The sequence below is a fragment of the Anabrus simplex genome, chromosome 2, assembly GCF_040414725.1.
Source record: "Anabrus simplex isolate iqAnaSimp1 chromosome 2, ASM4041472v1, whole genome shotgun sequence".
Classification (NCBI taxonomy): domain Eukaryota; kingdom Metazoa; phylum Arthropoda; class Insecta; order Orthoptera; family Tettigoniidae; genus Anabrus; species Anabrus simplex.
Window position 1 is genome coordinate 728841347 of NC_090266.1, and position 25392 is coordinate 728866738.

A 25392-nucleotide genomic window follows, 5' to 3' on the forward strand; every position below is an offset into this window, starting at 1 on the left:
ACTAATCAATCCAGATATGATTTACTTGGAATATTATTATTATTATTACTTCTTTCGAGAATCTTTCTTTTTATTCCCCATCTTTATAATTTAGTCACATACGTTCTCTCCCAAACAGAAATCACCAAGATCCGAATTCACATCGGTCGGGACATAATAGTGTTCGAACCCGCAACCTGATTTTCGTACTGTCGTCAATTCATGGAGACCATATGCTCCTAAGACAATTCTCAAATCCCATAACACCTCGCAGTTGGGCAAATACCTCCAATCTCTGCAAGTGTTAAATTATTCCTTCATTTTCCATTTTGAAGTCCATTTATCCATTGGAACTCTTCAAAACATTTTCACTAATTAACCCTCGGTGTGTGGACTCTATTCTGCTACTCAATACACCGGTATATAACTACAACCTCTATGTGGGCCTTAAGATCCATCTATTTCTTCACCAACATCAGTACAATTCACTTTCATTTTGGGCCGGATTTCTGTCCCACAAAACTCCAAATCTCAACTTTTGGCTCAAATCCCTCTGGATCTCAAACATAGCGTGACCATATTATAAAAGTGCCTATCTCGTTTCTACCAAAATTATTTATGATTATTATGGAGTCCAAAAACGTTAAATCAAAAATTAGTGTTAAATCCGGATTCACTGCACAAATTATAATTATTCACGGCACATATGATCTCCACATCTAAATTACTTTAATTTGCAATCATTCTATCCAACTAGGCCCGTGCCTTTATTCTCAAAGATTATTATTAAACACGCCTTTACACATTACCAAATTTTAATGTACTACTTCGACACTTGTACAGATTATTATTATTTTGTCCACTGGCGAACTTCGCGATATTTACACACAAATCAATGGACTTTGTTCCGTCCCACAACAATTTAAATCACTTGGCAATCCTACCTCTGGATTATCTTAACAACATGCCTTAATATCTATAAAAGTTCCGATAACGGAAAAACACTTTGGAAGCACTTCTAAATGAATATTAACATTATCTTTACGTGAAACGTGCTCCATATCATATCAAACAACTCAAGCACTTGAATGAACAACTCAACCCTACTATACTCTATTTAATAATCAAAATTATGATGAGTGCTCGATCTAATCTACATATTAATTTGTCCCTTTGTCTATCTATCTTTGAATTTATACGAGCCGAAAACAGCTCGTTTCACAATCAAGTTACCATGATAAAATATTATGATTTCCTCCCCCTAACGATAGCAATCTACAAATATGTTAAAAGTTTACTCAACTCTGCCATTGTAGTCTGCTAAAACTGGACGAGAAGCCATAGCCCCTCCGGTTTTTAGCAATGCATTCCACTGGTATTCATGCCAGCTTGAAGAATTAATCCTTGACCCTTTTCAACCTTACACATTTTGAATAAAAACAAATAAATTAACTGTTGCACTTTGGAATAATTTCCACCCTAAATTCTATTCACAAATTTTACACTCTCGGCCTTGTATCTAGCCCACTTAATGTAGATATACATTCTTCATTCCTTTCCCGGACACTAGGAACATGGGATACCTCGGGATTCCCTTTACAACGGCCCGTGCGCGCACTTGAATTTCTCGTCTCACGTTCGTGTAGGTGACATAAACACTCGTGACCGTTCTCATGTAACGCACTTCCTAATCTGTTGGTAGAATCTCACACTCCGTAAGTTATGCTTTACTGAGTCCCGTCTATTTGAAACACTTCATACTAGTATACTGCTCAAGACTGTAATATGAGCTACATCACGTCATGAATCACTGTACTATATAACAATATAATACTTCGAACTCTACTCCACGAGTAAATACACACTCGCGCCTTTGTCAGAAGTAGTTACGCACCACTGGCGTGCTATCAGCTCGAACACACTGTCAAAAGTAGTTACGTACCACGGGCGTGGTATCCGCCCGAACAGTTTGTCAGAAGTACTTCGCCAGTCCTTGTCTACGACCTCATACTTATACTTGTATCCCCTCTCTTCCGAGTTCAACGGAGTTCATCTTCGGATGCACAGTCCCGATATCTTCATACGACACTTTGCGGTTTGGCCCGTGGCTTTAATATATGATCCAATGATGTAATTATGTTCTCAAATGCTCTATACCAATTCTCAACTATTATCGTTCGCTGGTAATGGATATATTCGCGAATTTAGCTGCCGTATCCCGGCTCGGGGTTTCGCGCTCTTTTGTGGCTTCCTTTGCCTTCAGCCAATCAGCGAATAGCGTCCATGAATTCTCAGAATTACACCATGCAATCTCCCGCAATTATTAACTTTTTATAAGTTTTATGGTATAGTAAGGCTCCTAAATTTCACTTTATTCTGAATCGATACTTCACTTCTTTCTATCAGTTTAATCCACGGAGTTACCCTCGCTAGTGCTTCTTACAATACGAAGTTGTCGCCTTGCTTCGGTCAAGTGAATTTTTCCATTGGTCCACCTTAACCACGTGACCGGGAAGGCTCATATTTTTTTCTTCCAGTGCCAACCCCGCGTTCAACTCCCGCTAGTTACATGGAGATACCCCTACGTCATTTCTCAGAAATTTGCACTCGGCTCTCTGCGCTGTTGCTACTACCAAGACTGCCCGGGGCTATGAAAACTTTGGCAACAAGTTATCCTCTCTCTTTCCTCGTCACAATTTCTGAGAAACCTAATTCTGTCGCTCATTGTGTTTGTTAATCCCAATGGAGACAACAGTCTGTGGTATGGTGAAACCTGCCATCTTGGCCTGGCCTGTTCTTATTGTATGTACAGTAAGATACTATTTATTCTGAGAATGAAATATATATTCCTCAATAATTCATCATAATTACAATTGCATGACACTTATCACACCCCCACCAGGGCGCAATATATTAATCTATGCATTTGCTAAGTAGCCTAATGGCATCTAAGTGCATGACTAATTCACACATGCGTTCATACTATTTTCAGCAGGCTTATCAGGGACCGATCATCTCACTCACATACTTTCTGTGAGGGAATAGAGATGTGTAATTTTTAGCCTTGTAGCCTCGTATAGCTACAATCGGGCTTTGAGACAATAAGTATTATAAATATATTGTAGTACTTTATTGTGCAAGACATGTAGAATAAGCAGTTTTGATCAATTGTATCTCCTGATTTCTCCTGATTTTTCCTGATTTTCATATCAAAATCTCCTGATTTTTGGTTTTGTAAAGTTGGCAGGTATGCATATGGCTGTAGAGGGAAACGAGTTAGCAGATAAGGCTGCCAAGGAGGGTGTTACACTGCCCCGTTGCCTTACAAGGTACCAGCAAGTGATATTCGCTCTCAGCTGAGACATTTGGTTATGTCTCGTTGGGAGGCACCAGCAAATGCTTCTGTCCTATGCTACAAATTTGCTACAGATGCCACTTCACCCAAGCTATCCTTGCGTATTCCACAATGAAAACAGTCAGTTGTACGCTGCTTATCCTCGAGCAACCTGGCCTGCTTCTACACTTCCAAATAAGCTGAGAGCAATAAAAGGTACAACGAAGGTATGGAAAACTTCCCTTCGGGCTTCTCGGAGGGAAGCAGTGGTATTATGTCGTCTTTGGATCAGCCACGGTATAGTAACGCACTCCTATTTACTGAAAAGTTAACCCCCTCCGGTGTGTACTTGCGGCGATCATCTTACCATGGTACACATCCTTACGGAGCGCGTAGACCTGGTCAATCTGCGCCGCAGGCTAAAACTCCCGAGTACCATCTCCCTCATCCTGTGAGATGACGAGCAGTCAGCAGACCTCGTCATCCATTTTATGAGGGATAGTGGTCTTTTTTATCGTGTGTAATAATGTCCTTTGTCTTAGTGCATTTGTGTTAACTGTGCTTTTATCCCATTAACTCTATTTTAGCTCGTGTTTGCATATTTTAATGTGTTATTTTAACTTCTAACTTGAATTTATATATATATATATATCTCTACTTCCAGGCAATGCCTCATTCCATTGTCACCTGTATTTTCTATAATTTTGCTAGAAAATAAGGCATTGCAAATTGGATCCACCGATTGTTTTAATCTCATAATCATTTTTCATCACCGTTTATTTTAATCTCTAGTCAGTGGATACATTTTAAAATTTTAATTATAAAATCATGTCGTCCATCTTGTACCATTAGGGGCCGATGACCCTAGATGTTAGGCCCCTTTAAACAAGAAGCATCATCATCATTATCCTTCTTGGAAACATAAAAAATTCTGTAATTTATAAACATTATATAAAATATCCCAATGTATATTGTGTTAAAACTTGGATTTGGTCTAAGGAATAGTGCCTTAATGTTGATGTGTCATTGGAAGACTCTTAAATCTAGCACATTTTGTGTTCCAGCTGCGATAATAATATGAAAATAGAAATTCAAATCCTACATGACTCAAAATGAAATGAAAGTAAGAAAATTATGGTTTTATTGGATTTTCTGTAGGCCTATTGGTTATTTTGTAAACATTCTCCAAATTCAAGTGCACACAATATTTTGGTAGACATTCTGCTGCCGTATGGACGGTTCTACCTGCGACTGTCTGGCAAAGGGTTGGGCGGCCGTTACCTAACCTGACAAAGTTAGGGAGAACCAATGGCAGAGTTCATCATAAGGCGCTTGTTGAAGCCTTTGTGTAGGAAATGACACATAAGTTCAACAGGAAGCTGCTGCCTTGCAGATGTGGTAGGGGACTGCTAAAGGCTAGGGGAAATAACCCTGACAGAAAATCTTCTCCAACGTTAGGCCAAGCAAGTCAGTTGGAGAGTACAAATACGAGCCTTGGATCGAAGAACTCAAGACGACAACAGCTAGGTGCGTATGACAGCGTACACTCTGAAGCTTCACTAGCTACGAAACCCAAATCAAGACCCAGTTTCTGGATTGCAACCTTGAATATTCTAACACTTGTGACATACCCTATCTTGCCAACAGATGTGCGACAATATGTGACGTGCCAGGTCACAGTAATTTTAATATAAATACATACTTGCTCATGTACTTCTCCTTAAGCAATATCCCATGGGCGCCAGCCTTCAAACTTACGGCTTAAAGACTATAGTTGATAATTAATAATAATAATAATAATAATAATAATAATAATAATAGGTAATGAGACTCTAAATACTCCCTGAGGTGGGGTGATGGGACAGTAATCATTAAGTACACTTTAACTTGGAAATTAAGGTTCGTTAATAAGAATTTCTGCAATAACCAATTAAATAACTATTTATTAGGATGAAAAACGTGACGGCATATTTACAAATTCTGAACTTACAGAAGCAAACGAAAGATTGAATGAAATAAAATTTAATAAAATAAACTGTTATGCGGAGATTTGCAGTAATTTATGCCATTAGCTCACCATTTGTAGATTCTGTTATCTGGACACGTTCGATGTAGCAGCTGATGTTTGATGGACCTCTCGTGCTGGCGTCGTCATCTCTCGTAGGTACCGGTCCTATTTCTGATTCGTGCATAGCTCACTAATTGAACAATGACTTTCCTGACTACAGTACTCCTTACATAAAGTTGTAACGAGTCCTAATTTTAATAGCAAAACCACCTTGGGTTACGTTCATGGAGAGAATACACTTGTATATAATAATCGGGTCTCATTGTGAGTAATTTTGAGTAGTGCTCTACTCAGATGTGAAGTGAACTAAGTTAAGATCTTAAGCAGTTAAGACCTTCTCCGATGTCAAGACGTACAGCCCTTCTCCGGTGTAATCATAGAATAAAATAGAATTGACTGATAGACCCTCTCCAGGTCTTGTCGTTGATGTATATAGGCCCCAAAATCTCCTTCCATCTACCATACCACATGGTCCAGTAAGATCTGATTACTATCCCTTCTCCTATCCATCGTTGTATATCCATCATCCTGTTCCATAACGTCCATTTACAGAGGTTGAATTTTCCTGGGCAAACAAAGTGTCATGTAGCGAACTTCGAAAAGTAGGCGTTAACAAGGCTTTAACTCTCTCTTCAGAGTATGGAAGGGGTAAGAACTCTTGCAAGCGTGATGATGTCTTTTTCCTGGTAATGAACTAAAATTAGCTTGGTGAGTCCGGTCATATGACCTCAGCTACTGGAAATTTACTCCAAGTTATTAATACGAGTGATGTAATACCTTACTCAAGAAGTTATTAATTCAGAATAAGTTACTGCTGTGATAGAAAGAAATGAAATGATGATATGAAATGGATGACTAAAAGCCCTGTATATAAACATAATTAAAAATGACCTACCACTAATTAAATATATACATCTTTCCCATTAATTACACTTTTCGATAATTATGTACATGCTGTGATGTTCCAAACATCACACACTGACAAATAAAACTGAAGAAATAGTTGGTATGATGGAAAGGAGGAAAAATCTTATCATGGAGAAGAGTGAAACCAAATGGAAGGCAACAGGAATAAGACACCTCTCTCTAGATTATAAACTATACTGGTCTGGAAATAACTAGGGAGTCAAGAAATGGAGTGGGCTTTATACTTCATAAAGATATAATTAAAAATGACCTACCACTAATTAAATATATAATCTTTCCCATTAATTACACAGTTCGATAATTATGTACATGCTGTGATGTTCCAAACATCACACACTGACAAATAAAACTGAAGAAATAGTTGGTATGATGGAAAGGAGGAAAAATCTTATCATGGAGGTGAGTGAAACCAAATGGAAGGCGACAGGAATAAGACACCTCTCTCTAGATTATAAACTATACTGGTCTGGAAATAACCGGGAGTCAAGAAATGGGGTGGGCTTTATAAAGATATTCATGTTTGTAGCCAGATTGAATTTGTCAGTGATAGAATAATTAAAGTTTCAGTAAATTGTAATGGAGACAAATATCATATAATCTAGGTCTATGCTCCACAATTAGGATGTTCAAATAAAGAAAAAGAAGCCTCCCTGTCCAACTTGGAAGAACATATGGATTGTGAAAATTTGGTAGTTATGGAAGATTTTAATGCTCAGGTTGGATCAGACAGACTGAGCTATGATTTTTCCCTGAGTCCTCATGGAATGGGGAAAGGGGAATAGGGGGACAGAGGGCGAATATCTTCTAGATCTTTTTATGAGGAACAATGTGGTTGTAAGTAACACTTGGTTCAAAAAAAGGGCCACGCATAAGATCACAAGATATAGTTGGGGCGATCAATATGGAACTGTGATTGATTATATACTCTCCAACCAAGAAGTTTGGAGGATTGTAAATGATGTCAAAGTAATTCCTAGTGAAAATTTGGATGGATACCACAGACTGTTGGCTGCAGATATCACAAAGAGAAGACCTCCTGAATTCTACAACAAAAGAACACCAAAAATAAAAACTTGGAGACTTTCTGAACCAAGGGTGAAGGAAATGTTTCGAGAAAATGTTACCAAAAGATGATCTGTGATCTGCAAATGAAGAATGGCGTAACCTGAGGAGAGTATTGGTGAAGACAGGTGAGAGAGTATGTGAAGGCAGAGCCAAATAAGAAAAGCCAAGGAAATGCCATGGTGGAATGAGGATGTAACAGCTGCTGTCAAAGCTAGAAATGGCATAAGAAGAGCTTTGTACCCTACCAGAGTGCGAGGAAATCCAAGTTAAGTCGAGGATAAACTATCATTTTGCAAGAAAAAATATTTAAGGTCAAAAGAATAGTTGACATTGGGAAACAGAAATGCAAAGATCATCTTGCCAATAGAATAGGGCAAAACAAACATAAGAAGCTCCTGTATAGCATTGTTAAAAACAAAAGAAAGGATAATAGTACTATCAACACATTAGATCTTCCTAACAGAGAGTTAACTAGAAATGAAAATGAAATATTACAGGAGTTCAGTAGATATCTCAATCACTTACTGAACTGTAATACAATTGAAGAGACACAAGATGTCCCTCTAAACAGTATGAATTATAAAGTAGAAAGTTTGACCTGGCTGGAAATGGAGATAGCAATATGTAAAATGAAAAACAACAAATCTTCAGGATTGGATGATTTCAGTGTGGATATGATCAAAGCACTTGTAGAACCTGGAATACAATGGTTGTACAGAGTACTAAATAAAATTAGAGATGAAATCTCCAGTGACTGGAGGCAAAGAGTGATTATTCCACTATTTAAGAAAGGTGACCGAAAGAAGTGTAACAACTATAGAGGCGTAACCCTTCTATCTCATGGGTTAAAAATATATGAGAACATCCTGGAGAGAAAAATCAGAAAATTTGTTGAACCTAAACTTAAGGAAGAACAACATGGATTTAGAGCAAGCAGATCAATGCTAGACCTCATTTTTTTTTTGACAATAACGCTCTTTGCAAAATACTGGGACAAGAATAGAATGGTTATAATTGTATTCTTGGATATTGAGAAGGCATATGATCATGTACCATGTAAGCACATATGGGAATGTCTGAGAAGTAAAGAAGTGCCAGATGAGATTATAGTTTGAGTAAAAATCACCGAGCACGATAGCTGCAGTAGCTTAAGTACGGCCAGTATCCAGTATTCGGGAGATAGTGGGTTCGAACCCCACTGTCGGCAGCTCTGAAGATGGTTTTCCATGGTTTCCCATTTTCACACCAGGCAAATGCTGGGGCTGTACCTTAATTAAGGCCATGGCCACTTCCTTCCCACTCCTAGCCCTTTCCTGTCCCATCGTCGCCGTAAGACGTATCTGTGTCGGTGTGACGTAAAGCCTATCGCAAAAAAAAAATTTGAGTAAAACAACTATATCGAGTCCGGCTCCATGGCTAAATGGTTAGCGTGCTAGCCTTTGGTCACAGGGGTCTCGAGTTCGATTCCCAGGAGGGAATTAACCATAATTGGTTAATTTCGCTGGCACGGGGCTGGGTCTGTGTGTCATCTTCATCATCCTTTCATCCTCATCACGACGCGCAGGTCGTCTACAGGCGTCAAATCAAAAGACCTGCATCTGGCGAGCCAAACTTGCCCCAGACACTCCCGACACTAAAAGCCATATGCCATTTCCATTTCAACTATGTCAAGAGACAAAAGGCTGTGTGCAGATTCAAGGAGGCAGGTCAAACTGTTTTGAAACCAAGAGCAGAGTCCAATTAGGAAGTTGTCTATCACCACTTCTCTTCATTACTATAATGGATGAGGTTTTAAAAGCAGTGAAAATGATGGATCAGACAACAAATGCACTTGTATTTGCTAATGATGTTGTGCTATGGGGTGAGACAGAAGCAGAAGTTCAAGCTAAGCTAGATCTTTGGCAAGAAGAATTTGAAAGAATGGCTGTGGATGGACGGGACAAACTGGAAGAGCCTTGTAAGCACACGCACCCAGCTTACTGGAGCGGAAAATAGATGATGATGATAATGATGACAATAAGTATATTTAAGGAATCTAAAATGACCAAAGGCATGGACATGGGTCTGCCTACACAACACCCTATGTTGTGTAATACCCCACTTTCATATTTACTAATCCCTTAAACCACATCCATCCATCCATCCATCCATCCATCCATCCATCCATCCATCCATCCATCCATCCATCCATCCATCCATCCATCCATCCATCTGGTGAAAATTTCTGGTGTGGTTTTAACAGGTATAAAATAACTGGTGGACAGTATGAGCACAAACACACTCTTCCAAATGTAGTAATTGATATCATTAAACCAGTAATTAGGGATTTTTGGCAACAGTCTCTTCTAGAGAAATGTTGGCACAGTCAGGTGCAAAGCACCAATGAAAGTGTGAACAACCTAATTTGAGCAAGGGTACCTAAGATAGATTTGTGAATATCAGGACTTTTTGTGTGGAGTATATGATGCCTTAGCAAGGCATACTGAAGGCAGTGTTCTCAAATGTGAGGTGCTCCAAAGAAGGGGATTTTGTCTGGGGTCAATTAACTGTGAAAGGAGAAGAGCTGCAGAAAGGAGGTTAAAGACTAGAGAATTCTGCCAAAAACAGGGAATTGAAGAGTGGGCTGCAGAAAATGAAGGATCTTGCACTGATGAACAGTTGTATGGTACAGGGATGTATTGATAAACTTTAGAACTCATTTTCCTTAAGTTAAAATTTTCCCTCTAAAAGGAACATTTTCTCAGAATCTATTGAAGACATTCAGATGAAACTTATAGAAGTTATAAAACAGATTACTATGAAAGTTTTAACTGTTTTCAATCACTTTATTTTATGTATGTTTTATGCAACAAATTATGCCCAGTATATGAATGAAAATTACAGAAAATATTTGAAAAAACATAGTTAAAGCACATCATATAAAAGCAGAAATTTACTCCATCAAAGTGTGTGAATAAGTCACTGAAACAACCTGTAGACATTTCAGTTTTATATCTTAAAACATGTTCAGGGAAGATATTTCTTAAATTTGTCCAAAATTAACACTGCAACGATATCTTCCTGTTGCTCCGCTAGGCACTGACTATTACTTTTGCAATGAAACAGCCTGCAAAGTCAGTGATTTCATCTATTTCCAGCCTCACAAACCGATCTTCTAGGTTCTCTTGTATTTTTAAGATTACTATAACAGCAAACTGCATACATACGTCTTACATAATGTATCTGGCACATGTTGATAAGTATATTTGCCAAGAAATTTATATAGGGCTAGGAATAGTGGGTCGGCTGCTAAAAATGCTTCACACAGGTCAAAAGGAAACACACTTAACCTTATTCTCTAAACACTCCATGTTTTGATTTTGAATAGCCTCTCTATTTTTTTAAGACACATTCTTTGCTTTGGTGTGTTTATATGCTGAAGCACTCAAAATCTTTTCTCACTTTCTAAATTTTTTCACACACTTGACAAAACAGTACTCTTTGAACTGTTGATATAAAGTTGCTTTCAAGTAAACAGTTTAATGTACTTTTTGAATAGGTCTGGTTTAACATCCAACATAGTTATCAGCACATTCAGGATTAAAAGCCATAGAGGGCTCATCAAATAATTGTTCTGAAGATTTTTTCAAAGTGTACTGCACTATTTGAAGAGAAAAGTAATGTGACTGTTTTGTTGATGATGGACAGTGGGACTTCCTAGCAAGCATCAGCTACACACAAACATTGTTGTCGACCTTACTCATGGCATTCAAGTGCTGGAATGGCTAATGATGTAATCAACAATGAACAGGGGTATTCAAGTTTTATATCTTCCATACAGCTTTCGGGCTGTTTGCTTTCATGCTGTACTATGTTAGGGAGAAGAATTAATAATGGAAACAAAAAAACTACCTCAAAAACCCCTAAATATGCCATGTAGACATTGAATAATTGAAAATGTGCTGGATTTGTAAAAATAAAAAATAAAAATGGGCAAAATATGCAGTTACGTGCATCTTGAATATACAGTATGCTTAACAACCATGGGAATGGGTAATTTGTGATAATGAATAAGCATACAGATTTAAGGCCAGGGTAAGAATACGTTAGTGTATGAATTTTGAGGCCCTATTCATTATAGACTCTTCTGCTTTTTTGCATTCGGTCTTCAAGTCCCTCTGAATGAACTGAGTGCCCCCACAACCCTCTATGTTTTACTCTAATTGAGTCCCTTTGTTGTACTACACCGCTTAGCTTGAAATCACTAAAAGTGAGTCCAAGTCCAAATATTGTCTCCCAGGCCTCCGTCTGCTTCTCTTATCTTGTGTACTCGAGTCCATTATTGTCATATGTAAAGCATCATACTGCATTTACCTCACATGACCTCACTACCAAAACTAGCTCATTTACAGAGCTTCATCCATAATGTTCACTCCTTACTTACCTTTTATCTCTTCTTTGCAGGGTCTCGTCTGTGACTTTTCTTACCTGTTTGAAACAACAATCATTCTCACTACTTTCATGTCTGTTGCCTCCAGCCTATGAATAAGATATTCTGAGTCCAACTAGTTTTCACTGTCACACAGCAAAATCACTCTAGAAACAGGCTTAGGCAAGGCTAGTTTCGCCTGTAAACCTGTCTTCTTTTTTTTTTTTTTTAAATACAGAATTCCATTGATCACTACTGTGAACTCACTGCATTAGTTTTGCTATGCCTTGATTCAATTTCATTTACTATACTACCATTCCGGGAGAATAAATGTGGTTAGTAGTTGAAATAATCCCGCTGGGCTGAGTAACTCAGATTGTAGTGCGTTGGCATTCTGAGCTCGAATTGACGTGTTTGTTCGTGGCTCACTCCAGTGGTATCTGGAGGTGCTCAAATACATCGGCCTTGTGTCGTTATATTTGCTGGCGCATAAAAGAACTCGTGCGGGATTATACTGACTATATTTCTTTTCAAGCTTCAAGATTTAAGATTGTTAGTTTATAATTTTCAACACATTAGACCAATAAGACAAAGTCATCAGCCTAAGCCAAACTGCTTACTACATTTTTTACCCAACAGGGTCCCCTCCTCCTACCTTAAAGTAAATGATCCATGAAGATGATGGAACAGTAAGGCTTAAAGGTTATTGTCTAATCCCTGGAATTACTTTGAACCAAGAAATCATTCTAACAGGAGTTGTCACTGCAACATGATATACAACACAAATACTTTTGATTGCCTGTCCTACCCTGGATCTCTTACTTCCTCAGAATGGCCAATATATTTTCCATTGGTACTTTGTCATACACCATCTCTAGATCTAGAGAACATAAACATAACTGTTTTCCTCAATCACTTGATGCTTACTGAAAGTCTGTTCATGTTGTCCGAAACTGTACTAGTTTTCATCCATCTTACTTATTGCATCCTTTTTCTTAAATGGCAGTGATCGCCTTGCCTGGTATGCCATTCAGAAAAAATACCTTGGTAGTTGTTGCAACCCAGCCTGTTCCCTTGCTTGTAGATATTGCAAGATGTTGCAGTTACGGCTTTTCTCAAATTACAAGGTACATAATCAAATACATTTACTGTTATAAAGTAGTAGTAAAATTGCTATAATTCCTTGAAACTGTTATCAGCAAATTTCAGTATTGTAGACAATGGTTGCTTTTTAATAGATATGGATTAATGTATTCAATAACAACATAGCAGTCATCCAGACAGTTTTTCTTATGCTCATACACCAAAACTTAAAGTAAGAAATGTTTGAAATCACCAAAATTTTGTTTTTTCATTGTGTTTGTTGAAAAATTAGCAACCAGGGCGAAAAAAGTTCACCGGAAATCTGGTATGTAACCTGCCCAATCAACTTGAGAAAGCGATTGATTACATTGGAGATTAAAAATCTTACCCTTCGTAAAGCATCTAATCATGTGGGTAAGTTCTTTTATGTGACAAAAATGTCAGATGTAACCATAATAAGTACATCTAAACTGAAACAGTTTGTATGCATTAGGAAGGTGTTCTTTATTGGGAGGAAGGTTGCCCAATATAACCATAAGTTTATTTATTTATTTAATGCAAATATACAGATGTTCGTCCAATTACAATATTTGCTCCTAACTTCTAATATGTTTTAGTATAAATACAAAAACAATAATGCAAGTATACCAAAATAAAAATAAGAAACTGAATATATAAAAAAAATCAAGAAATAAATCAAAATGAATAAATCTATTACATAACAATTATGGCAATAATAAAATAATGAACATGATAAGAATAAGAATGTAACCAAAAAACCAAAACAGACAACAAGGCATCCTTAACTTACTTAATTACTGGTAATAAATGCCTGCAAGATTTCAAGAAGTTAGGTTTTTATCTTGAAATAAATCAATATTAAGAGGATGTAATTTGTTATACAGTTACATCAGCACTTAAACGAGGAGCTCAGCCACCTCAGTATGGCCCTACTCGCTAACGGGTACAACCATAAAGGATATCCAGCGAGCACCAGTCCAAAGATGAATGAGTTAGCAGTGTACTTTCATGTGTGTTGTATCAGGATATGTGTATCAGTCTTGCATAGCGCTTTAAATGATTTTGGTTGCTGATGAACTTTGTGTTTGGCATTGAAGGTATGCTGGATTGGGACCCGGAGGACCTCCTCATCAATTCGGATTATATTCATCTGCTGCTGGACCAGGGCAGGCTACCTTGAGTCAGCTTGAAAGGGAAAGATTGGAAAGATTAGGTGAGTACATTTTCACTGCATCAGTTTCAGTGCTATTTCTATTTTAGATTTATACAGTTGAGTGTTTTGTATGGAGAATACTGTACAAATTTAATTCTCATGATTGTGTTTTAAATTTTCTGCTGCTGTTGTTGTTGCTTTAAAGGTAATTTTGAATGGCATGGTACTTAGCTTGTATTGTAGTTGTATAATATGCAAGTCTTTGAATCGTGAGTAATAGTGGTAGTTAGTTGTCATGACCTCCTTTTGGTTCGGCCAGGTGTGATTTATCTAATCCACGTATTGGCTCTTGAAATATGCTTTCTGGTGGCTATGTCCTGCTGGCATTTATATTGTACTAGTTTTGAACTCTATGAAGGGAATTTTCATACCCATTTGCAGAGCAATGACCCATTGACTTCTTTATCTGCTAAGCAGAGGAAAGTAAGAAGTGTAAGAAAGATACAGTTAGTGATGCTTCATTTTTCAGGATTTTGGAACAAAGTGCCTCAGCAGCAGACAAGGCCATTCTCCTCCTCCTTCTCCTCCTCCTCCTCGTCCTCCTCCTCCCACGCACTGATGGGTTTGCGGGTGCAAATTGTGACGCACATGTGTATTTGGCCCGACGACCGAATGCCCTTCCCTGATGCCAATCTTATGTGGAGGGATGTATTCACAATGATATATTTTTGTGGTGGTTTATAGTATGCTGTGTTATGTGAATATGAAGAGGAATGTGTTGGGACAAGCACAAACACCCAGTCCCAAAGTTGGAGGAATTAACCAGACATGATTAAAAACCTTGACCCGACCAGGAATTGACTCGGGACCCTCTGAGTCATAGGCCCAAATGCTGAACATTCAGCCAGTCATACAGATCAGGCCATTCCAGGATGTTAAAAAAGCTGTTGAGTTTAGACTTTGAAACAGAATAAAGGCATGATAATGTGTGACAAGACCACTTGACACTCACGGTAAGATTTTTTTGTAAACATAATTTCTTGAACAAGAAAAGTTGTGCCACATTGTTACCTTTGTTGTTGTTATGGAAATGTACTCCAACAAAGAGAAGGTAGAAATGCTGTTCGTCTATGGTGATTGTAAGTTAGCAGATGAATGTGGCCGTATTATTTTACGGTACAACGTAGTACATTCAAGTGACTTTAACGTGGGGGGGGGCGTTGGTATGTTATTACCATTATCAATAATTTGGTTTGCTCACTTGTCTTTCATTCTGGTGAAGGTAGGCAGAACAGAGTACTGGTACCATACAAATACACTGACCAAAGGAAGAAAAAAAAAAAAAAAAGAAAAAAAGTGGAATGTAAATTTTTCTGTAATATCTCAGTTTAATTCACTAAAATGTTTTGGTTTTCCAATATACATTTAAATTTTACAAAACATAAGGGTAATTCTAGTCAGGCAGAGCAACTGTACAGAGAGCAATACCCTGGCAAGACCCCACCGTACAGATGGATGTTTTCCCATCTTGTTGTGAAGCTTTGTGAAATGGGCAGTTTTAACCCACAGCAATACAATCGTCGTAGAACCCACACAGATAAAGCTGCTGAGGTTGCTGTTCTTGCTTGAAGCCATAATTGACATTCCGAAAGCAAGTGCACATTGCCTTCTTATGCGTCGTGTTCCATCCCTATCATGTACCACTTACACAAAAAAAAAATTTACAATTACAATTGGAGCATCCTATTTTTGTTGATGCATAATGACCCCGGGTATATTCTTTTTCACAGTAAAATGACTGAAAGATGTGATCTGAGGAACTTTTTTCCAATTATGTACCAGTCACATATTTACTAACAGCTCGCCAGTTTCTTTTCCGATGATGACAGCTTTGTACTATCTTCAGTGACCGAGAATATCTGTCTGAGAAAGAAGTACGTGTTACTCAGTACTTCCTTTCATGAGAACAAAAGTCCAATCACAAAAACATTTTGTATGACCCACTGACAGAAAAGAAATAATTATTTCTTCATGTAAATCTGACATAACTCTCTATATGATTGTTATTTTTATTTTGTGCGACGCACTTGTTAGCATGAAGAAACAAATCACAGCAGTATGACCAAGCTCCTGTTCTGGCAGTCCATCTTAGTTAAAATTACCAGTTATAAATATGCAGCGTGGTAAATATCTATAACTCTTCCCACACATTATCTTGATGCACAAGCTGGTTATTTCATATTGTGGTACAAGAAGAAAACTTAGGAACTTCATTTAAGAAACCATACCTTTAGTCGCCAATCTTAAATTCCCATTGTGATTTATGGTATGGTTTTGTTAGACTACGCAGCTTGAATGGTAGGTGGCATTTTCGAGGACAATAGAGAGAGAGAGTGTGCGAGATAAATATTAGGATAACATAATTAAGTAGATTAACAAAGACAAAAGCGTAAACATATGTATTAATAGTGGCTGGAAAACATATTGTATCAAAAAGGGAAAATACATAAAATACTCAAACAGATTAGACTTTGTGCAGAATAATTGTTTCTAATGTAAAATTACCATAAAATAAAAAAATCTAGTGAATATGTAATCGAAGTGTGGAGCCCAATTGGAATACCAATAGAAGAACCATTTAAAATGATTGAAACCTTTAAGGTTGCTAATACAATCTAGAATTTGGCTTTACATTCTCTGAGAGGGACACACCCTGGATAAATACAAGGGATAAACCTACAGTTTTGACTAGAATAGAACACTATCAGTTAGGAGAACCGAGAGAGATAGCAGGGGGGGAGGCATTAAAGACAAGCTAGCTTTAAGGAAAAAGGGATCAAGGGCATTTAATTTGTTGCAGACTCCAAGTAATTAACCCATTGCTCACTAGGTGCTCACGCTGCACTTCCCCTTTGCTCAGCCATTTCCTGAGCAACTTAGTGTTAACTTACATGCATAGAATAAATGAGGCAGCTTAACTAACTAACTCTGTACTGATTGTGATGAAATTTGCTGGAGACCGGGCAAGTTGGCCGTGCGCGTAGAGGCGCGCGGCTGTGAGCTTGCATCCGGGAGATAGTAGGTTCGAATCCCACTATCGGCAGCCCTAAAGATGGTTTTCCATGGTTTCCCATTTTCACACCAGGCAAATGCTGGGGCTGTACCTTAATTAAGGCCACGGCCGCTTCCTTCCAACTCCTAGGCCTTTCCCATCCCATCGTCGCCATAAGACCTATCTGTGTCGGTGCGACGTAAAGCCCCTAGCAAAAAAAAAAAAAATTGCTGTAGGCCCTCTGAAAGAATCCTAATGATGTTTTCTGGTGTGGTAGGTTGTGTAGCTATGACCTCTATAAAGGGGCACACAGCATCTTGTGCAGGGGTACCTTGTTTCACTTAATTTGCTATTGCTCATGACTTCTTTACCTGACCCATCAATGTAAATAAAGCAGAAATAAGTGGTGTGACAACCTTTGTATGAGATAATGCAGTAATGCTGATGATTGCATCTACTGGATAGTGCTGTATAGGTGGACGTGCCTCAAACGTCGGGAGGTGTGAGCTATGCTTGAACATTTAGGTAAAGTTTATTTTATAACTGTTAGATCCATCAGTCTGCAGAGACTAATTTTGAATAAACAGATTTGAGGAGTGTTTGTTCAAAAAATCCTATATCCACCATAAGAAAGTTGTGGGGAAAACACAGGAAACGTATAATAAAAGGCAAAAGGGATATACCCATGATCGGGTATGGTACAACTGTTTAGAACTATGCTGTGATCCCAAGTGTACATGATGAGTGTTCTATCGTTTATACCATATTTACTCGCATTTTTATCCTACTTTTAATGCTGAAAAATCGACGAGGGTTTTACATGCGCATATCTCAAAAATTAAGAGCGTATCAAGACGTCCATTATGTAACTATACATACGAACATGCATGAAAAAAAAATTTCAAAACAGAAAATGTGTTATTCAGGTTTCAAAAAATACAACTATGGACCATTATACAATATTAGCCTGATATAAATTTACCTCAATTGGGGCAAGTATCTGCGTGTCATAGGGTAGGCCTAATTTCATGTTCACTGCGTCTGAAATAAACGGAAAATACTGTTAAGGATATTGTTCTTTTAAAATTAAAAGTAGATGCATTGTTATTATTAGGGGAGAAAGTTTCAAAATAAAACTGAATTGCATTTACCTGTTGCTACTCCTATCCACTGATTCCATAATTCTTTGCAATTTCACGTGCCTTAATCATAGCATTTCATGAGACACACTGTTGTCGCTGTTCCTGATTTCCTGTTCCCACACTGTTGCCGCTGTTCCTGATTTCCTGTTCCCACACTAACACCTTATCCAATTCAGAATATATACACGTTTGCGGTCCCCGAAAATATCTAACATTCTTTTTTGCGACCTTCAGTTTTTGTTGTTGTTTTTACCATTATCTGATCATATTTGGTTGAACAGCGAATTCACGGGCGGCGGCCCGCTCACCATTCTTATCGGCAAACATAACAACATTTAGTTTAAAATAAGCAGAATAACTTTTATGCTTAGTGTCTGTGGTTCAGGTGGCAGCATGGCAGCCTCTCACCGCTGGGTTCCGTTGTTCAAATTCCGGTCACTCCATGTGAGATTTGTGCTGGACAAAGTGGAGGAAGGATAAGTTTTTCTCTCGTTTTTCCTGTCATAATTCATTCCAGCAACACTCTCCACTATCGTTTCATTTCATCTGTCATTCATTAATCATTGCTCCAGAGGAGTGCGACAGGCTTCGGCAGCCGGCACAATTCCTATCCTCGCCGCTAGATGGGGGCTTCATTCATTCCATTCCTTACTCGGTCGAATGACTGGAAACAGGCTGTGGATTTTTACTTTTTCAACTTTTATTCTTACTGGTATTAACGTTACCACTCATAGTAGTTCAGAACTAATTCCATTGATATCCCTGACTACCAGCGGGTTACTGTAATTTTACTGAATGGCCACTGCCTGATAAAGCGTATTGACAAAGACAAGAGTAAGGGGGATGGCTTAAGGTGACTAGCTGCCTTGGAAAGTGGCCTTGGGCAGGAGTATCTGAGATATTTTTAAAATAGCTGCTAGCCACAACCTTTCTCCTGGTTACGAAAGAATGCATTTTCTTGTACTGTCACCCACAAAGTAACCTAGAGTAACAGCAATTTGTACCGTACACTCCCGATATTTAATGCGAGTGTGTCCGCGGAATACCGTATCGAAAATTGCAACCACCTCATAATTTCCCATTATACAGTACCTAGTAAAAGGAACTCTGAAGTAAACATGCATCGTTAGTTACCTGTATTTCGGGTCTAATATGTGAGGCAAAAAATTATTTTTCTTTTTCCTGACCAAAAAATAGGGGATGGTCTAATGTTCGATTGGGTTTTATGCACGAGTAAATATGTTATTAACGTCAATATAAGTATAAACAAAGTTGAAATAGTTCCTTTTGATCGGGTACCACACAAATAACCCCTTTTGTTTAGACACATCGGAAATAACCTTTTTGAATGAGAATGAGGAAATAAGACACAACAAACAGCAAAAAATACATCATAGATTTACCTACTTTTATAACATTTTGGGATAAGTTGTACACTAATTAAGAAGAGAACACCGGGCAAGTTGGTCGTGTGATTAGGGGTATCGTAATCTATAATCTTCATTTCCGTATTGACAATTGCACAATTAAAAATAGGAGAGGATTTCCACCAATCAATACTTATTTATTTATTGTATATATTAAACTACAGGACCGGTTTCGACCTCATATTCAAGGTCATCTTCAGCTGAACCATATATACATATTAATATAATGAAGCTTTGATTAAGATTGTGGTGTTGAAGGAATGCCATATGATGATGATGTACATTTAGTTACATACAAATGGGGCATTTTAGACATACAGTTGCAATATTGCACAGAATGACATATACGCCAGCTCACGCTAAGACGTGCCCCATTTGTATGTAACTAAATGTACATCATCATCATATGGCATTCCTTCAACACCACAGTCTTAATCAAAGCTTCATTATATTAATATGTATATATGGTTCAGCTGAAGATGACCTTGAATATGAGGTCGAAACCGGTCCTGTAGTTTAATATATACAATAAATAAATAAGTATTGATTGGTGGAAATCCTCTCCTATTTTTAATTGTGATTAGGGGTAAGCGAATGTGAGCTTGCATCAGGGAGATAGTGAGTTCGAACCTCACTGTCGGCATCGCTGAATATGGTTTTCTTTGATTTCCCATTTTCATACCAGGAAAATGCTGGGGCTGTACCTTAATTAAGGCATGGCTGCTTCCTTCCTACTCCTAGGCCTATCCTATCCCTTCATTGCCATAAGACCTATCTGTGTCGGTGTGACGTAAAACAAAATTGTTTAAGAAAAACAAAACAAGACAACATTACACTCAACCATCACACAAATCATGTTCACACACAATCACAATCCATTCCTCCACAAAGCCACCCATAACTTACTGTAATCAATCACAATCAGTATCTTCACAATGTCTGCGCATGATCGTTGCATAATGTTTGTTACGCACGGTCCACATATGCATTAAATTATCACAAAATATTGACAGAAATCTACTTCACCATCAATACATAATGGTATTACTTTACCATCAGATAGGTTTGAATATCTAGTTGTCACAGCAAGGCTCATCCAGACTAGGAGTGCATTGTGTTATTCCGTGTCTTTGCGGTCGGGGGTATACCTGTCTGCTAACAGGTGTCACCACATGTATGCCTCTGTGTCCAGTATAGCTCTCATACTTTAAATACATCAGTGACAACCCACAGGAAATACACCCTTTTGAATGGGAATATCTTCCATCCATAATGCAAAGAAAACAGTCTTGTTTGTTTCCGAGTTTCATTCGGTGATTCCAAACGTACACCGATGTTTACAATATATATAGGACGTTTTGTCCTGGACCATGTTGTGAGGAGTGTGTTTACACAAGAAATGACACGTTTTGTTGTCTGCAATGCACATGGACGAAATACTACTTTTTTTTGGAAAAGTGGAAATAACACCTTTTTGAACACACACTCCTCATTTATAAATTAATGTTGATAGATGTTCTTTCAAGAACAGAACATCTCTTTCTACAGAAGCCATTTCAAAAATTCTGCACACCTTAAAATTGTTTTTCCATTTTTATTTATTTATTTTTCTTCAAAGTGACTTTACAGGCCTTCAGTGTAATCTCCATTCTTCTCAACAACAGCAGCCCAGCATTTCAGCAAGACTTGTATTCCCATTACGATGCCATCTCCGTTCATCTCTCTGATTACTCGCGTCACTGCATCAGAAGCTTCCTCAATGGTTTGAAAACTTTTCCCTTGGAGTGGCCCTTGGAGTGGTTTCTTGAGTTTTGGAAACAAATCAAAGTCTGTTGGGCTCATGTCAAAACTGCATACTGGTTTGGTAGTATGCTTTCATGTTATCATGCAGAACAAAACTCCAGCTGCGAAAGTGCTGGACTGTTTTTGGTGAATCTTTGACCGCATAACATTCTAAATACCTGAACACCTGACATGCTTCATTTGCAATTTCTTTGCATAATTTGCATAGATTTTCTTGCAAAATGTTGTCAGTAATGACCGGAAGTGTAGTCTGTTGCAGTTACCGGCCGCCCACTCCTTGGGTTATACTCCATATTTTCCTGTCCTTCACAGAAACAGTAAGCCCACCGTGACTGTGCTTTGATCTGGTACACTGTCCCCTTAAAACTTAAACTAGAGTGTTGTGCATTTCGGTAGGTGTTTTTCCCCGGAAACTTTTGATTTTGATGTAAGACGGCTGGTCACTATGGGAGGTTTGACCGAAGTCGTTTTCTCCCCCCATTTCAAATCAGAATTTCTCACTCAAAATACAAATTATCATAACACTGAAAATATGTGGTGATAGCTGAAAATCTGGCTCACAACTGATGTTTTGCATGCAAGAATCGTTCCACTGTAATGGACGTGCATGTGCTTTGTGCAGAAGTTTTGAAATTGCCCTCATTTTTAATTAAGTTGTTTCTTTTTCAGGTATAATTCTGTTACCATATGTTTTCTTTTGCAAATAGTTTTAAAAAATTAATTCAAGCCTGTTTGTCTACTAACGTCATACCATACCATCGTCCAGCTACATGGCTACATTTTTAGCAAGCTCACCTTTGGTCCAAGGGGCCCAGGTTCGATTCCTGGTTGGGTCAGGTATTTTAACTTTCATTAGTTAATTCTTATGGCTCGGGGGCTGGGTGTTTGTGACTTCTTCAGCATTAGATTTCATCTTAGGCAGGGCACCATCCTCACAGACGCAGATTTCCTATACGGCGTCAGTTCGAAAGACCTGTTCCAGGCCTCTCCGGAGGCCACATGCCATTATTATTAATCCGTGCCATCTCTCCACTGACAACTGGGAACCTACAGCTTAGTTCAGCAGCTTGTCTCATTACTCCCAAGTCTTCCCAGCCCAAAGTTTGCAGCAATTTTTGTGACACTACTCTTTTTTTTCCAGAAATCACCCAAAATAAATTGTGCTACTGTTCTTTGGATCTTTTCTCAGTTCTCAAATCAAGTAATCCTGGTGAGGGTCCCATACATTGGAACCATACTCTCTATAGGGGTCCTATCAGTGACTTACATGCCCTCCTGTTTACAGCTTTACTGCAATCTATAAATATCCTCATTACCATATCTGAAAATCTGTAACCTGTATGACAGCTTTGTAAAGAACTCTTGAGAATGTTGCTCTTACAAACTGGTGATATATGTAGGTATGATCAGGATCTTGGACAGAATTACTGCTGTCTTTGTATAAATTTAACGAGGAGTGGAGAGAGGTGGGTCGAAATGAAACAACTATTAAACCTGTGCTGTTAAGGTGAAGTGTGCTAGAATTCCAGAAGCAAAGTTAGACAGGACGTCCAGCCAACTGAATACCTCAACAGAAAACTAGACACTGTTGGACACTAGGATCAATGGATGACAGGAAGTGTACTGTTTATTATCAGATCTATGCATCAGCAATACAAACATAAGTTTCTGGTTCCTTTGTGATCTAACCTCGATGATAGCTGTTGTGTAAAGTATGTGCTGCTCCGATTAATAGGTGATTAGATGTTCGTAACACATGTGTCTTACAAGTTAGACATAACTTAATCACTCTTGTCATGCCGACACGCCAATTTCATATAGATTCAACAGTGAATGGAAGGTCAAAGTGAATTACTATTAAACCTATGTGTTGTTAAGCTGAGGTATGCTAGAATTACATTAGCAAAGTTAGACAGGTCGTGCAGCCCTCCGCACACCTCGACAGGAAACTATACTGCAAGCTGTCCACTTCATGACCATATCGATGAGTTAAATCAATTTATTAAGGTAAATTACCACCTCATCGGTACTTTATTATGTGCCTGAATTTTTGACTCAAAATTACGTTTTTTTTTAACCAAAAATTCGATAAAAAACTCGAAGTGAATTTCGCAAGGTAATTTAAGATTTTAAATTAACTTCTCACAATATCATGGTTCATGTTTGTGGGTTACTGTAGTCACGTCCTAGTTCGTGAACCATGGGCAACGGCTGAGTGTCCTAGTAAGTGGTCCTGAGAGTTGGGATACCAGTTGCTATGGAATGGGAGTGGGCATCTCGGACATGTTCTGAGTCGTGGCCCTCCTTGTGCTCAGGTGGCTAGGACTTGTACAATTCACTGGTGGTCCATATCCCGTTAGAGGAGAGATCCTCACTTGGACTATGTGCAAGTAGGGTAGCATCCTGCTTCATGAATTTACTGAGCTCAGAACATTTTAAGCAAGCCTCGGACCTATGGGAGTAACGGAGTCCCACTCCCATTTGACAGGCGAGGGACTCCTTGGAAACAACTTGGCGAACGAAATGGAATTCGATGGGGAGCTATCAATATTAATGGGGCTTATGGAAGAAAGAAGGTAGAACTGGCTGAGTCAGCAAAGAGGATGCATCTGGATGTGCTAGGAGTAAGTGATATTCGGGTAAGGGGAGATAATGAGGAAGAGATAGGAGATTATAAAGTGTACTTGACGGGTGTTAGAAAGGGAAGGGCAGAGTCTGGGGTAGGGCTCTTTATCAGGAATACCATTGCATGCAACATAGTTTCTGTTAGGCACGTAAATGAGCGAATGATGTGGGTAGATTTGTCAGTTGGAGGAATTAGGACAAGAATTGTGTCCGTGTATTCACCATGTGAGGGTGCAGATGAGGATGAAGTTGACAAGTTTTATGAAGGATTGAGTGACACCGTGGTCAGGGTCAACAGCAAGGATAGAATAGTGCTAATGGGCGATTTCAATGCGAGAGTTGGGAATAGAACTGAAGAATACGAAAGGGTGATTGGTAAATGTGGGGAAGATATGGAAGCTAATGGGAATGGGAAGCGTTTGCTGGACTTCTGTGATAGTATGGATTTAGCTGTTACGAATACATTCTTCAAGCATAAGGCTATTCACCGCTACACATGGGAGGCTAGGGGTACCAGATCCATAATAGACTACATCTTAACAGACTTTGAATTCAGGAAATCTGTTAGGAATGTACGAGTTTTTCGCGGAATTTTCAATGATACAGACCACTATCTGATCTGTAGTGAACTAAGTATCTCTAGACCTAGGGTAGAGAAAGTGAAATCTGTCTGCATACGAATAAGGGTAGAAAATCTCCAGGACGAGGAAATTAGACAGAAGTACATGGATATGATTAGTGAGAAGTTTCGAACAGTAGACAGTAAGCAGGTTCAGGATATAGAAAGTGAATGGGTGGCATACAGGGACGCTGTAGTAGAAACAGCAAGGGAATGCCTAGGAACAACTGTGTGTAAAGATGGGAAAAGGCGAACATCTTGGTGGAATGATGAAGTGAGAGCAGCCTGTAAACGTAAAAAGAAGGCTTATCAGTAATGGCTCCAAACAAGGGCCGAGGCAGACGGGGATTTGTACATAGATGAAAGAAACAGAGCGAGACAAATAGTTGTTGAATCCAAAAAGAAGTCGTGGGAAGATTTCATAATAACCTGGAAAGGCTAGGTCAAGCAGCAGGGAAACCTTTCTGGACAGTAATAAAGAATCTTAGGAAGGGAGGGAAAAAGGAAATGAACAGTGTTTTGAGTAATTCAGGTGAACTCATAATAGATCCCAGGGAATCACTGGAGAGGTGGAGGGAATATTTTGAACATCTTCTCAATGTAAAAGGAAATCATCATGGTGGTGTTGCAAACAGCCAAGCTCATGGGGAGGAGGAAAGTGATGTTGGTGAAATTATGCTTGAGGA

The 25392-nt window shown here is 38.5% G+C and overlaps 1 protein-coding gene across 8 annotated transcripts in view; it reads left to right on the forward strand.

Annotated features, from left to right (window-relative positions):
• The window catches only part of LOC136864408 (atrophin-1), a 755035-nt gene that overhangs the window by 554420 nt on the left and 175223 nt on the right, over positions 1-25392 (forward strand). For all 8 annotated transcript variants that reach the window (XM_068226264.1, XM_068226266.1, XM_068226270.1 and 5 more), the window contains one exon: positions 13983-14098. In XM_068226264.1, the coding sequence (XP_068082365.1) occupies positions 13983-14098 (116 nt within the window). The remainder of the gene's footprint in view (positions 1-13982; positions 14099-25392) is intronic.